General features: G+C 44.1%; 1 protein-coding gene across 3 annotated transcripts in view; it reads left to right on the plus strand.

Annotated features, from left to right (window-relative positions):
• DMXL2 (Dmx like 2) overlaps positions 1–16,094 on the plus strand; it is a 94,953-nt gene that overhangs the window by 29,597 nt on the left and 49,262 nt on the right. For all 3 annotated transcript variants that reach the window (XM_066634827.1, XM_066634825.1, XM_066634826.1), the window contains exons 8-16: positions 586–775; positions 1,153–1,327; positions 2,348–2,578; positions 6,183–6,460; positions 7,375–8,068; positions 9,116–9,237; positions 10,878–10,967; positions 12,374–12,491; positions 14,187–14,306. In XM_066634827.1, coding sequence (XP_066490924.1) covers positions 586–775; positions 1,153–1,327; positions 2,348–2,578; positions 6,183–6,460; positions 7,375–8,068; positions 9,116–9,237; positions 10,878–10,967; positions 12,374–12,491; positions 14,187–14,306 — 2,018 coding nt within the window. The remainder of the gene's footprint in view (positions 1–585; positions 776–1,152; positions 1,328–2,347; positions 2,579–6,182; positions 6,461–7,374; positions 8,069–9,115; positions 9,238–10,877; positions 10,968–12,373; positions 12,492–14,186; positions 14,307–16,094) is intronic.

The following is a 16,094-nucleotide window of genomic DNA, read 5'->3' on the forward strand; positions in this document are numbered from 1 at the left end:
TGTGGGGAGAACACCTATATAAATATTTAATCTAAATTAGAGCTGTTTCTTTAAAGCAGGGGTGCCCAAACCCCAGCCCTGGGGCCACTTGCGGCCCTCAAGGCCTCTCAATGTGGCCCTCAGGAAGCCCCCAGTCTCCAATGAGCCTCTGGCCCTCCGGAGATTTGTTGGAGCCCGCACTGGCCCAACACAGCTGCTCTCATTCCGTTTGACCTTGAGCTATTGCAAAACCATTATTTCATATAAGTTCATCTTTAATATATTCATTTATGTAAACTTATGTAAATTTATTCAAATTTTAAATGTAAATTAATTCTTTTTTTCCCCGGCCCCCGACAGAGTGTCAGAGAGATGATGTGGCCCTCCTGCCAAAAACTTTGGACACCCCTGCTTTAAAGCATACATGCACACACAATTACTATGGATACACTAGTGAGTGAATTTGGTTAGGTAGATTTCAGATGAAATATTGGTGGTGGTAGTAGTGACCGCACAAGTGTTCAGTGAGCACAGTGTGTTCAGCTCTGCTGCTGTCCTATGAAACATGAAGCTACAAGAGTCAATCCTTGTGTTTTTGTCTTTTAGGGGGTCTGTTTGCAATGTGCTGTTGACTTCATGCCATGATGGCATTTGCCGGCTGTGGATGGAAACTTTGTTACCTGAAGATTGTCTCTTGGGGGAGCAGATCTGCGAGACAAGTACTTCCTGTATCAGCAGCAGTAGCAGCTTCTCTCATTCTGGAAGGCACAAGGACAACATCCAGCATGCTTTGGAGGTATTGGGTGAAATGAACAAGAACCTCTAGCTTCGCAAAGAGGCTGCAGTGAGAAAAGAAAGTGGTGTTTTGCTTGTTGTTGGCTTGGGGCCAAATCCTATCCAATTTTCCTGTGCTGGTGCAGCTGTGCCAGTGGGGTGTACACCACATCCCGTGGTGGGGAGGCAGTTGCAGATGCCTCCTCAAGGTATGAAAGCATTTGTTCCCTTATCCTGGGGCTGCATTACAGCTGCACTGGAGCTGGAAAGTTGGATAGGATTGGGCCCTTGGTCTGTTTTTAGAAAAATAATCTGTTTGCAGTTTGCAGAGATGAATTCTCATGATGAACTTGAGCATTGTTTCTTAGGGCTTTCTAAAAACGACTCTTGTCTCTTCAGACCATTCATCACTTGAAAAATTTGAGGAAGGGGCAGCGAAGATCTTCAGTACTTATCACTCACACGGAAGACTTGCCTGATCAGATGGGAACACATGAAGTTCAACGCCACATTTCACATCATGCCAATGCCCTCTCTCATTTCCACATTGCAGCAAGCATTAACCCGACCACAGGTGAAACAAACAATTTATTCCCCATAAACCTCATAATAACCCTCTCCCCCCCCCCATGGCTAGGGAAGTTGGCATGTGCTTTCTCCGCTCTGGGTGGCTAGCATAAACTCTGCATGTTGAAACTAAAATGTTTTAATTTTCTTTGGGACTTCTTGGAAGGGACCTGTTTCCTATGTAAGAGAACGTTTTGGCATATGTATGTTTGATCTCCTTCCTTTGTTATACATTGGCAACACTGCTACTTTTGCTTTTGTTTGTGCAGTTGTGAAGAGCTCTGCAGTCTCTTTAAAATATTCAACCAGTTCGGATGAAATGGTAACAGACCATAGCATTGTGTTCTGCTGAACTCATGCATAACTTCATTTGGAAAGGTGCTGTAGCTGAGTGATGCAGCTCATGCTTTATAGGTTGAAGTCCCAGAGTCAGTCTGTGACACCTCCTAGAGCTGGGAGATACCTCCATCTGAAACATTGGAGAGTTGCTGCTCAATAATATTGAGACAATACTCCGCATGAAGCACCTTCATGTGGTCTTATGTTCGCTTCTGCTTTGCAGTTTAGTGTAAATCTTAGTTTGCTGTGATGTCAGAATCGGCAAACTGTGGTTTGCAGTCGCCCTCCAAACCTGGATTAAAACCTCCAGTTGAAGTGGTTTTCCTGTTTGGGCAGCAAGTGCAAACCATAGTTTGCCACTTCTTGCATCAGTTTACAGTAAATCAATGTTAAATTGGTCTACCTAGTTCAGCATTGTTGATTCTGAGTACCAATAGCTTTCCAAGGTTTCAAACAGGAGCTTTTCTCAGCCCTATCTGCAGATGCTGGGATCTGAACTTGAGGCCTCATCTGCATATAAAGCAAGTGGCCTACACTGAACTACAGCCCCTTCCCAATTCCATTATATTTGTTCTTCTATGCAAACCCACTTTTTTCTATAAATATAAATGATCTCTTACGTATTGTTGTCGTGACAAACCTTTGTTCTTTGTTTTTTCCTGGAAAAAAAATGATGTTATATCCTCAGACATTCCAACAGCTTTGGTTAAGACGGCTTTTAATTTAGATGAAGCAAATGAAGGCTTTGTGGTCCATTGGCTGAATAATAAAGAATTCCATTTTACATCCTCAATTGAAATATTTATGCAACATCTTCGAGAACTTGCTAATCAACAGATACAAAAAACAGAAGAGGAGATTGATGATGTCGAAGAACTGGAGGAGAGAGAGAGAGGTTTACACATGAAACTTGATCATGGTTAGTAGAATAAATTTAAGTGTTTAGAATGATGTGACGCAGTATATAAGAGAGCTTCCTTAATGTACCTATAAATTATATTTTAGCTTGGTTCTTTTCTAGAGTTCAGGTACCATAGTCTTCCCAATAATTCTGTTATCATGAGATTAATGAGCACACATTAACATTCTATAGCAATTCTAGTAAATTATGGCAGTGAGTGTTTCCTGTCTGTCATGTTGAAAAATAATGTATTTAATCTTATGTGCTCTACTTAGTTGTCAAAAGGACAAATTGGTATTTACACACATTTTTTTTTTTTTCTAGAAGACTTGCAAGTTTAAAAAAGAACCCTACCTTAGACAAGGGTGGGCATACCAGTTTTGTTGCACATCACTGTTAGGGAACAAAGAGTATGTTTCTCTTGTTTTAATCCAAATTAAAGCACATAACAAGAATATGATGTTTTGTTTGGGTATAGATTTGGAGCCTGGCTGGCATTAACCTTGGCAACATGTTCCTTTATTTCAACTAAGGCAGGAGAAAGGTTCATTTCAGAGAGGCGACTTGTCACTTGGCAACATGTCAATTTCTTAACCGTGATTCAGAGATCAGGCCTGGTAGAATTGAGCTGACCCAAAGCAAACGTTCATTAAATGTGATTGTTTACAACATTTTGCCAGGCTTCATAAAAGGATTCCACTTGCCTGCTAATCCCTCAGTGCAACTAAGCTAAATGCAGCTAACAAAAATGTGAGGAGGACAATAGAAAGGACATTGTGTCCTGTTTAGGTAGTGTAGTGCCAACATTTTGCATGGCTTGGCAAAATTCTGCCTCTAGACCAGGTGATTTTGGGTTACTCTTCTCCCTCTACTGAAGAATACCTGAAGTTGGTGGGCACCACAGTCTTGTTTGCAGAGAATCAGTAGCTTAACAAACAGACATAAGAATCTAGAACATGCATTTGGAAATGAAAAGGAATTCTGGTAAAGAAAAATCTCCAAGATTCTGGGCTGCTTGATATTTTTATCTTTAGTTTTATCCCTTTCTTTACCCTGCACGTGCCCGATCTCATCTGATCTTGGAAGCTAAGCAGGGTCAGGCCTGGCTAGTACTTGGATGGGAGACCGCCTGGCAATACCGGGTGCTGTAGGCTTATACCATAGTCTTTCGAGACTGAAGGTTGCCAACCATTTTTAGTACAAGAACAGGGACGTTCTGTGCCTGTCTTTGTTCTTACCTGTAACATGTTGGAGAGTATGAGTTCAGGTTTTTCTGTATGGGCCCCATGTTATAGAGAAACTCTAATTCCTGTTCATTGCAGTTAAACAAGCATGCGTCACTGTTGTAGAGCAGGAGCACCCAGGAAAGCTTCAATCCTATACACATTTACGTGGGAGCAAGTCCCACTGAAAGTGGAATTTGGGGAGGCCGGCTCACATCCCTTGTGCCAACCTGGGACTGTCGCTGATGTGCTGTAAGGCACGTCCGCATGGACTTGGGAGTCATGGAGGATATGCGCAAGGCTCCCTGCGCTGACGCAGTCCCTGGACCCAGTAAGTTCGCCCCAGCCTTTCTAGGCCGGTGCAGGAGTCTGGGGTGTGTAAGGAGAGCGGGAGGGAGATGTTTTGGGGAGGGCAGGCGGTCCTGTGGGTAGGGGGAGGGGCCAGGATCCGGCACTTATGGTGGATCCTATACCCATTCCCAGACAGCGCGGGGAAGCTCGGATCTGTGCCACCTCTTTAGGTGGTGCAGACGCGAGCAGACCCATTGGGGCTGCAGCAGCTCTCCCTGGGGTAAAGTGAAGCGATTCCTGTGCTGAGTTGCTTTCAGCCCTAAACTCGTGCTGGATACAGGACAGGCTTACTGGCCTCCCTGTTCCAGCACAAGTTAGGATTGCGCTGTGAGTTGAACAGAACTTTCTTCCAAGCTGATCTATCTAGGATTGTGCTGTAAGGGACAAACTGAGAGAAACAAGAGAGAGAGGTTATGACATTTAACTCTTTAATGGCTGTGCTGCTGTTTGTGTATTTTGAGTAGCTGGCACTTGGATTCTCACCTAGATGAAATTGTAACTACAACTTGAGTCTCATTATTCTCGAGGGTTACGTTCCCAGGACTCACGTGGATCTCAAAAAACACGCTAAAGCAAATCAATTTAAAGAGCAAAGTCCCTTTGCTCCGGTGATTTAAAAACAGCCTTGCTGACCTTTTGAAATGCACACAGAGGCAATCAGTCTCTTGCTAGGCACTTAGGCTTCACTAGGAGGCAGCAATCCCTCCCTTCACCAGGAGGTGCAGTGAAGGGGAAAGAATGGAGAAGGTGATGATCACTGCCATTTAGCCTTCATTCACGTGCTCAGGGGGAAGGGAGGAGCGAAGCCTGCAGAGAGAATGATTGATGGATTGTCAGCCGGCTGCCCTCTCTCACATTAACGAGGCTATTGTTAAAGGACTGTTTTCCTTTAATTTAAAGGGTGCTTCTCATCACGTTGAGATAGAAAAATCTGTGGATAATTAGGTTATACCTGTAATCACTTGTATAACTGTCTCTTCACAACAGTAAAAGGCAGTTTTTAAAACTGTGATTTTAAAGGGTTGCATATTTCCCCTTCTCCAGGCATCAGCACATTCCTTCTCATTTGTAGTGGCCATTTGTGTTGAGTCAGATCTGTGTAAAACAATCCATGCATAACAAGGTTGAACCTGTAATCCCAAAACTAGGGTTCAGACTAGACCAGTGGTTCCCAAACCTTTTAACACCAGGACTCACTTTTTAAAATTGCACCCTATCTGGACTCACCTAGGTTTATTGAGACCAAAAAAAAAAAAAAAAAGTTTCACCTTTCTAGCTGCCCAAGCCTCTGTTTTTATCCTTTTCACTATGTCGTGGGGGGGGGGAGCATTTGTTGAGCTCCACATTCATCGGATTGGGACCATTTTGTGTTCCCCTTTGCCTAGCTTCCAATTAGAGCCAAGGCCTGTTTGCCTGTTCATGAGTAAATGCACACACATGGCTCAGTTTTACGTTCCAATTTTACACATTTTTGTTGTCAGCTTGGAGGGGAAACTTCCTTCTTAATAGTTTTTGGGGGCCTTCATTCATCAGATCAGGTTGATTCTGTTGGCAATGTGTTCATCTCAGCCTGCCTTTCAAAGTGGACTGAGGCATGGTTGCCTACTCATGAGTAAATGTGCATGTGTGCTTCAGTTTCACTTTCCATAGGGCTCAATACAAGTTTTTCCCCCCAGCTGTCAGCTTGTCAGTTTCACCACCCACCAGCAATCAGGTCACAACCCACTGGTGGGTTCCAACCCAAAGTTTGGGAAAAACTGGACTAGACATTACTTTAGAGATATGATTGGAACTAGCATGCTTGGGTTTATTCAGTACATAGCAGCCAAGTTGCCCCCTAATGACCAGGATCACAGCATGGCAGGGGAGGGACAGGGACTGCTGTTTATTGTACTCTACCATGTGCTTGAAATAACATTTTAGTTTAACATACACATGCCTACTCAGGATTCCCCCATATTGTGCATCAGCTGTTGTTTTTAGTTTTGGTTTTTGCTATAAACATTAATTAATAAAATATAATAATTTAGTGACTCTGTGTATTTCAGAACTGTCTTTAGATAGGGAATCTGAGACTGGAACAGCAACTGGTTCCTCAGAACATGAAGATGGGGAAAGAGATGGAAGCCCCAAAATACTCTCACCAGCTGCGATGTCTGTACCTCTTCCTACTGTTTTGTTAGATCGGAAAATTGAAATGCTTCTTAAAGAATGGAACAAGAATCCAGACATGCTTTTCACCATTCATCCTATAGATGGTACCTTTTTAGTATGGCATGTGAAATATTTGGATGAGTACAATCCCGGGATTTTTAGACAGGTTCAGGTACAGTATTGTGGTTTTCTTTTCTTTTTTAAACAGGGCAGTGTCCTATTCATAGCACATTTGTTAAGTGACATGTTCGTTGATTTCATGTATAGTCAGCTGCTTCAAAAGCCTCATTTAACTGGGACATCAGTTTTAAGTAAATAAAAATAGCTTTCTAATTTTAACGCATTGATAGCTTACACTTTCTAATTAACAGAATTTTAAGTGCTGGGGAGAAAGTCTTGTTAAAGATAGTACACTTTATTTTAACACTCTTGTTGGTTTTTAAACGTTGAATTTGTTGATGTACTTTTAGCATGTGTTACTGTGTCATTATCACTATTAATAATAAAAATATGGTTATAGTGGGCCCAAAATCTGCCAGGGGGGCTGGTATAGTGCCACAATGACTTACCTGGGGGGGCTGTGCGTGCCCTCCTGGCCTTGTCCAAAGCCTCTTAGATGCAAGCAGAAGCCTCCTCCGGTTCACACTGGTGACTTTGGGTCATGTGCAAGAGGCCCTCCGCAGCCTGGGCTCAGCATCCACTGATGCTCAAGTCTGTGAAGTCAGGGGAGAAGGAGAGCCCTCTGTATACTGCTTTTCAGTAAAAAAAAAAAAAAGTCACAAAGCAGGTTATATAACAGAATGAATATGAAAATGGATCCCTGTCCCAAAGGGGTTTATGATCTAAATGCAAACAAGGAAGAGCCAAGAGCAACAGCCCACACAAGTGACAGTATGCAGGGATGAAAACAGCCAGTCACTCTCCCCCTGCTAAATACAAGAGAGACATCACTTTAAAAGGTGTGTCTCTAGGCAGGTAGCATAGGTTTCTAGGGTAGCATTCCTGTACATAGGCACATTGATATTTTAAATTTAAAAATGGTATAAATGAAAGAAATCATTATCTTCCTCCTTTTCTTTTTTTAAGGTTTCGTTTTCTTCTCAGATTCCAGTTGCATTTCCATCAGGAGATGCAAGCTCCCTTAGTAAGAACATAATGATGTATGCTTGGAGAACCCCTGCAAAAGACATCAGCGGCCCGTTGCTGCAAAAGAGAACTAGCATTTCAGACAGCCTGTCTGGGTGGAAACCAAGCTGTGCCCGGGACAGCTCACCCGTGAACATTACCGTCCCCACAGTCATGATGGTTTCCAAGCACATCGACGGGTCGCTAAACCAGTGGGCGGTTTCTTTTGCAGATAAATCCGCTTTCACCGCAGTGCATACCGTCACCCACAAATTTAGGTACTGCGGGCACCGGTTTCACCTCAACGACCTGGCTTGCCATTCGGTGCTGCCGCTGCTGCTGACGTCCTCCCATCACAACGCTCTGCTGACTCCTGAGTTTGATCAGCCGTGGGACTCTGATGGGTTGAGCAAGATGGTGGATCCAGTGAGGCACCTGAAAGGCTCTTCCAGGCAACACTTCCGAAATGCAGCGACTCGTACTTTCCATGATCCTAACGCTATCTACAGTGAACTCATTCTGTGGCGTGTGGACCCCATTGGACCTTTGTCGTACACCGGAGGAGTGTCTGAACTGGCTCGCATCAATTCTCTTCATACCTCAGCTTTCTCTAACGTGGCCTGGCTTCCAACCCTTATTCCTAGCTATTGTCTCGGTGAGTGCTGTGGAGTATAGTTGTTTGCCCATAAAGCGAGGATCTGCTTTTTAAATGTTATTACCCTCTTCCTTTCTTTAAAATCTCATTTTCCAATTCAAAATTTGCAGATGCTTCCAATGCTTTATGATGCCAGGCTTCTCATACACAGGTCATCTTCCTCATAAAATCATGAAAATGCTTAATGGTGTCAGTGCCAAGTTGCTGGGACAAAGCCCTGCAGCCAACCATCCCAACTTCTCAGTGGTGGCGGGTGGCATTGGCTCCTCCCCATGAATGGGAGGAAATTTGTCAGAGCTTTTGGCAGAAAGTCCATTAACTATTGGAGAAGGGGAACTTCCATGCATATAGCACTCCTCTCACTCTGCCTAGAGGCCAATGAGAGCACCCTCTACGGGCATCACAATAACTTAGGAGCTTTTGAAGGATGCGTCCTTTTGTACAGGGTTGCCCTGGGCACAGCGAAGATACCAGTCTCTTGGCTGACTCTTGCCAGCCCTGCCACCAGGGGAGTTCAGTGGCGTGGGCCTTCTGATAATCATGTATCCTTGGCAAGTATCTGATCTGGCCACACTCATGCCCTGACTGCATTGCTTATGTACAAGATTGAAATTTAACCATGCTAGATAGTAATTTGCAGTCCTACTTCTCTCTGTCTCTTTGTGTGTTTGGTGTGGGGTGTGCTGTATGGGGTTGGGGAGAACATTTTTCCCCAGATTATTTTTTCTGCAAATCTCTAAAATGTGAAAGATTTAATGAACCTTCCCTTGCTTGTCTATTTGGTAATAATATATGGGTAGTGTCAGCTTACTTATATCTTTAGACTGTATGTATTTTGTTAATAACAAACAATAAAAGTAACAGCTGTATGCTAGAAAATAATCCCGTTTCGAACTTGGCTGTAAGGTGTTGGACTATATAGAAACATGCTTTGATTTGTTGCATGGTGGAACATAATGAAATTCCTTGACATCTTTCCAGCAGTAATTACTAGAACATGTAGTTTGTATTAAATGTCAAACTGAACACTTGATGTTCTTAAATTAGGTACATACTGCAATTCTGCAAGTGCCTGCTTTGTAGCGTCCGATGGGAAAAATCTGAGATTGTACCAAGCAGTGGTGGATGCACGAAAACTTTTGGATGAACTGAGTGACCCTGGATCCTCTGTAAGTTTCATACGGTGACTCCTTGTGGTGCCTGAAGTATTCATAAGCCAGCGTTAATAGGCAGATCTTGTATTTATTTCTTTACTCAGCATGTGGTTATTTCTTTACTCAGCATGTGGTTGGTATGTGAAACTCCTTGCCACAGAATGGCATCTGGCCTGGATGCCTTTAAAAGGGGATTGGATAAGTTTATGGAGGAAAAATCCATTACGGGTTACAAGCCATGATGTGTATGTTACCCCTGCTAACTGGTTAAGAGGCGCTTTTTCAAGTGGGTGCTCCTCTTTTATTTAGCAGGGGGAGAGTAACTGGCCCACCTCACCCCAGCAGTGTCTTTTCTAGTGGCTATCTGCTGGTGTTGCATCTTTTTAGATTGTGAGCCCTTTTGAGACAGGGAGCCATTAGATATTTGATTTTCTCTGTAAACCACTTTGTGAACTTTTTGTTGAAAAGCGGTATATAAATACTGTTGTTGTTGTTGCTGTTATGTGCAACCTCCTGATTTTAGAAATGGGCTATGTAAGATGCAAGGGATGGCACCAGGATGAGGTCTCTTGTTATCTGGTGTGCTCCCTGGGCCATTTGGTGGGCCACTGTGAGATACAGGAAGCTGGACTAGATGGGCCTATGGCCTGATCCAGTCGGGCTGTTCTTATATTCTTATGTCCTCGCTGCAAAATAGTCCTTATTTCTCCTCAAGTGTACGATAATGTGGAGGGTGATAGATTTATGGTACAACAAGGGAGAAAGGACTGCAGTTTGGAGTGCATCGATCAGTTATGAAACTTTTCGTCTCTTTGTGGTTGCTGCATTTTGTGGATTCTTATTCTGTCTCCCAACCAACATGTCCTTGCAAGTGAAACTGTAGCGCCCCATATTCATAAATCCTGTCCTCTTCTCGCTCTCCCCCTTTTAATTGGATTTTCAAGGAGCTCTTTTTTCAGCTGCTCTTGTGCTGTTTTGCGGTGCATAGCATTCTGTCAGCAGAACTTGTAGTTCACAAAAGCTTATCATGAAGCGCATTGACTAGTTGTTGATCTGCTGGAAAAAAAAACTTTAAGGCCACAATCCTGTGCATGTCTACCCAGAAGTAAGTCCTGTGTGTTCAGTAGGGCTTACTCTCTGGAAAGGGTACATAGGATTGCACTCTTAAAGCCCAATCCTAAACTGCCCTGGCACCATGTGATATAGCGACACCGAAATGGCCACTGCTGTATCCTGCAGGGTCTGAGCATCCACAAGAGCCTCCTCAGGGTAAAGGAACATCAGTTCTCTTACCCCGTAGAACCCAGCTGGCTCCAATGGGTCTGCGCTCCCTCAGCTCAGTTTCACCGCCTCCCTGCCTTCACTCCTGCCTGCCCCTGCCTCGGAAAGCCTCCCTGCTGCCCAGCGGGGGAACTCACCAGCCAGCGCTTCTCATCTGCATTGTTCCAGCCCACCGACTGTTGTCTCCCACCACCAGCAAAGTGCCCTACAGCACATTTGCGACACCCAGCACTGCAAGCACATCACAAGCACTGGGCACCATAGGAGTGAGCCATTAGTTGGATTTGCTGCAACAGATTTAACACAGCTGTACTTCTGAAAGTTCTAATAACAAGTGTGCAACTCACTGTTTTTGTTTTGTTGTGCTATTTTAGAAACTCATTGGAGAGGTATTCAACATTGTCAGCCAGCAGTCAACAGCTCGACCTGGATGCATCATTGAACTAGATGACATAACTGACCAGGTAGACAATTTGTTAATCATTATTTGGATTACTTAGCTGTATCTGGTAGTTTGATTTTCAGGAGAAAAGAGTGTGTGATAAAACACACACACAATAGAGCTTAATAGCTGCAAACTATGAGCATGTCCTAGCAACAGCTGGTCGTGGTTTAAGTCCATTTTCTTTTATGAATGTATGCACAGTTTCATTATTCTCAAGTTGCTGTCAGAATCTTACTTCCTTATAAACGTTTAATCATTAGTACTATATAAAAAAGTGTTGATGATCTGTGCTTTGTCTAGATCAGTGGTTCCCAAACTGGTGGGTCATGACCCACCAGCCAGGGAAGCATTTAAGTTTGGCCCCTTAAGGGGCAGGGATGGGAGAACTGCAGCAACACGTTCTCCAGGATCGTGCTGCTGCTAGGGAAAAGCGGGGTTCCTGGCTTACGTGAAGCCAGTGACAGTGTCCTAGAGGTGCACGGAAACCTAGAGGTGCAAGCCTTGAAAGTTAAAAAAAAAAAATATATGATTGGAACCTACTTCCGGTTTCCAGTCACAAAACCGTAAGCAGCTTCCGATCATGTTTTGTTTTTATTTTCAAGGCTTGGGGAGCCCTGCAGAGGTGTCCATGGGGCTCCCTGCACCCCTTGGACCCCATTGCTAACTTCAGGTAAGCCAGGAACCCCCCTTTCCCCAGCAGCAGCATGATCCTGGGGATCGTGTTGCTTCAAGCCCCACCCCCTCAAGCACTTAGCCGGTTCCCTTCTCCTTAAGGAGGACTTTGGGAACCACTGGTCTAGATGCTTTTTGTTTACATGAGGTTGTTTTGAATTATTGTAATATAGCAGACATAAATCTTAGGCCTTTCTGAATGGGAGATAAATCCCTAGTAGCATTTCCTGCAATTAATCCTTTCTTCCAGAAGGAAGTTTCTAAAGCTTTATGTAATTTGTCTAGCTCCTATGAGAATTGGCATCTTTTCATTCCCTAATGTAGCAGATTAATCAAAGGTAAATTTCCTACGTAATTAATTAAAGAAAACATTTAATCACTAACCGTAAATGTAGCAAGCCTGTTGCAGATTTTTCAAGCAGTTGATTTTGGAACAAATATTCTGGGCCAAGTCTTGGAATACGCAAGGCTGCAGTCTTATCACACTTTCCTGAGAATAAGCCCAACTGAACACAGTGGAACCTACTTCTGAGTAAACACACACTGGGTTGCGCTGTCCATCTCAGAGCTTTCACATATTGAGTGGAACCATGTTATCATTTCTGCCCTGGAGATCTGGAGTAGTCTACACTCCTGGTTGGCATTTTATACAACTTGATGTAAAGCAAATATGGAAAGATATCAAATATATTTAATGTTAGTATTTACAATTATCTTGAAAGGTTGTTAATCTCCATCTAATGCTATTTCCAGTGTGGGTCAAACACGCAGTTGCTTCATGTCTTCCAAGAGGACTTCATTTTGGGATACAAGCCACACAAGGAAGATGTAGAGATAAAAGAAACAGAGATATTTTTCCAGCCGTCTAAAGGTATAGTGGAGTAGTTTCAAACTTAATTTTATCTGTCAATGAATAGTGTACCTTTGTTAAACAGAGATTAATACAGAAATACCTGTATTATTATTAAATTCTAAAGCAAACAGCACAATCCTATGCATGTCTACTCAGAAGTAAGCCCCATTGAATTCAATGAGACTTACTCCCACTTAAGTGTGTATAGGATTACAGCCTAAATAATTGAGAAAAAGCATGAGATGTAGGTTGCATATTTGTAGTATGATACAAATTGAGAAAAGCACTGCTGGTAATATAAAATGGATTTATATCCAGCAGTCTCCAGCACATGCAGGAATTGTGCTAAACACATGGGTTTCCATGTCTAAGAACATAAGAATAGCCCCACTGGATCAGGCCATAGGCCCATCTCGTCCAGCTTCCTGTATCTCACAGCGGCCCACCAAATGCCCCAGGGAGCACACCAGATAACAAGAGACCCACATTCTGGTGCCCTCCCTTGCATCTGACATAGCCCATTTCTAAAATTAGGAGGTTGCAGATACACATCATGGCTTGTAACACATAATGGATTTTTCCTCCAGAAACTTGTCCAATCCCCTTTTAAAGGCGTCCAGGCCAGATGCCGTCACCTCATCCTGTGGCAAGGAGTTCCACAGACCAACAACACGCTGAGTAAAGAAATATTTTCTTTTGTCTGTCCTAACTCTCCCAACACTCAATTTTAGTGGATGTCCCCTGGTTCTGGTGTTATGTGAGAGTGTAAAGAGCATCTCTCTATCTACTTTATCCTTCCCATGCATAATTTTGTATGTCTCAATCATGTCCCCCCTCAGGCGTCTCTTTCCTAGGCTGAAGAGGCCCAAACGCCATAGCCTTTCCTCATAAGGAAGGTGCCCCAGCTCAGTAATCATCTTCGTTGCTCTCTTTTGCACCTTTTCCATTTCCACTATATCCTTTTTGAGATGCGGCGACCAGAACTGGACACAATACTCCAGGTGTAGCCTTACCATAGATTTGTACAACGGCATTATAATATTAGTTGTTTTGTTCTCAATACCCTTCCTAATGATCCCAAGGATAGAATTGGCCTTCTTCACTGCCGCCGCACATTGGGTCGATACTTTCATCGACCTGTCGACCACCACCCCAAGATCTCTCTCCTGATCTGTCACAGACAGCTCAGAACCCATCAGCCTATATCTAAAGTTTTGATTTTTTGCCCCAATGTGCATGATTTTACACTTACTGACATTGAAGCGCATCTGCCATTTTGCTGCCCATTCTGCCAGTCTGGAGAGATCTTTCTGGAGCTCCTCACAGTCACTTATGGTCTTTTTTTGGTGTCGTCTGCAAACTTAGCCACCTCACTGCTCACCCCTGTCTCCAGGTCATTTATGAAGAGGTTGAAAAGCACCGGTCCCAGGACAGATCCTTGGGGCACACCGCTTTTCACCTCTCTCCACTGTGAAAATTGCCCATTGACACCCACTCTCTGTTTCCTGGTCTTCAACCAGTTCTCAATCCATGAGAGAACCTGTCCTCTAATTCCCTGACTGTTGAGTTTTTTCAGTAGCCTTTGGTGAGGGACTGTGTCGAATGCCTTCTGAAAGTCCAGATACATAATGTCCACAGGTTCATGTATGTTGGTGTTCATCTACCTGCGCACACACAAAATATTACTGTTCTTCTTTCCAAACGAAACCCCAGGTTATCGCCCTCCGCCTTTCTCAGAAAAGTTCTACCTAGTAGTGATTGAAAAAGACGCCAATGGCTGCTCCATTCTTCACATGTGGCACCTGCATCTTCAATCGGTGCAAGCATGTTTGGGTAAGTAAGAGCTGTCAAGGTATGGTTTATGTGAAAAGATTTCATTTTTATCATTATCTTTAGAATTTTGTTCTATGATGTTGTTGTAGCTAAGAATATTTATTGTTATTATTAAGAATATTTATATAGTGGGCCTTCAGTATCCGTGGGGGATCCATTCCAATCACCACCAACCCCCCCCCCACACACACAGATTCCTCCACTAATGAAATTTGTGGGGGGGCTGTGCGGCATTATAATCCTTACCTGGGAGCCACGCCTAGCCCTCCAGAGGCTGTGCCTGGCCTCCCAGACACAACTGGAATGCACGCCAGCAAATTGGACGTGCCTTTCAGTCACATCTAGGAAGACCTCTGAGGCAGGGGGGGTCACACACAGTCTCCCCACGTCTCAGAACACCTTCCAGACATGACCGGAAGTCTCTTTCGGTCATGTCTGGGAGGTCCTCTGAGGCCCTCCAGCTACGGGCTCAGCACTGGCAGTTATTCAAACTCTCGGATGCCTAGTCCGGAGATAAAGGAGGCCCAATGTTGATAAAGCGGTTGGCCCTCTGGATGGTGAGGGAGGGAAAGGGGAGATAAAAGGAGACTTAGAGATGGCAGAGAAATTAAATGAGTTCTTTGCATCTGTCTTCACGGCAGAAGACCTCGGGCAGATACCGCTGCCCGAACGGCCCCTCCTGACCGAGGAGTTAAGTCAGATAGAGGTTAAAAGAGAAGATGTTTCAGACCTCATTGATAAATTAAAGATCAATAAGTCACCGGGCCCTGATGGCATACACCCAAGGGTTATTAAGGAATTGAAGAATGAAGTTGCAGATCTCTTGACTAAGGTATGCAACTTGTCCCTCAAAACGGCCACGGTGCCAGAAGATTGGAGGATAGCAAATGTCACGCCTATTTTTAAAAAGGGAAAGAGGGGGGACCCGGGAAACTATAGGCCGGTCAGCCTAACATCCATACCGGGTAAGATGGTGGAATGCCTCATCAAAGATAGGATCTCAAAACACATAGACGAACAGGCCTTGCTGAGGGAGAGTCAGCATGGCTTCTGTAAGGGTAAGTCTTGCCTCACGAACCTTATAGAATTCTTTGAAAAGGTCAACAGGCATGTGGATGCGGGAGAACCCGTGGACATTATATATCTGGACTTTCAGAAGGCGTTTGACACGGTCCCTCACCAAAGGCTACTGAAAAAACTCCACAGTCAGGGAATTAGAGGACAGGTCCTCTCGTGGATTGAGAACTGGTTGGAGGCCAGGAAGCAGAGAGTGGGTGTCAATGGGCAATTTTCACAATGGAGAGAGGTGAAAAGCGGTGTGCCCCAAGGATCTGTCCTGGGACCGGTGCTTTTCAACCTCTTCATAAATGACCTGGAGACAGGGTTGAGCAGTGAAGTGGCTAAGTTTGCAGACGACACCAAACTTTTCCGAGTGGTAAAGACCAGAAGTGATTGTGAGGAGCTCCAGAAGGATCTCTCCAGACTGGCAGAATGGGCAGCAAAATGGCAGATGCGCTTCAATGTCAGTAAGTGTAAAGTCATGCACATTGGGGCAAAAAATCAAAACTTTCGATATAGGCTGATGGGTTCTGAGCTGTCTGTGACAGATCAGGAGAGAGATCTTGGGGTGGTGGTGGACAGGTCGATGAAAGTGTCGACCCAATGTGCGGCGGCAGTGAAGAAGGCCAATTCTATGCTTGGGATCATTAGGAAGGGTATTGAGAACAAAACAGTATTATAATGCCATTGTACAAATCGATGGTAAGGCCACACCTGGAGTATTGTGTC

The sequence above is a fragment of the Tiliqua scincoides genome, chromosome 8, assembly GCF_035046505.1.
Source record: "Tiliqua scincoides isolate rTilSci1 chromosome 8, rTilSci1.hap2, whole genome shotgun sequence".
Lineage (NCBI taxonomy): Eukaryota > Metazoa > Chordata > Lepidosauria > Squamata > Scincidae > Tiliqua > Tiliqua scincoides.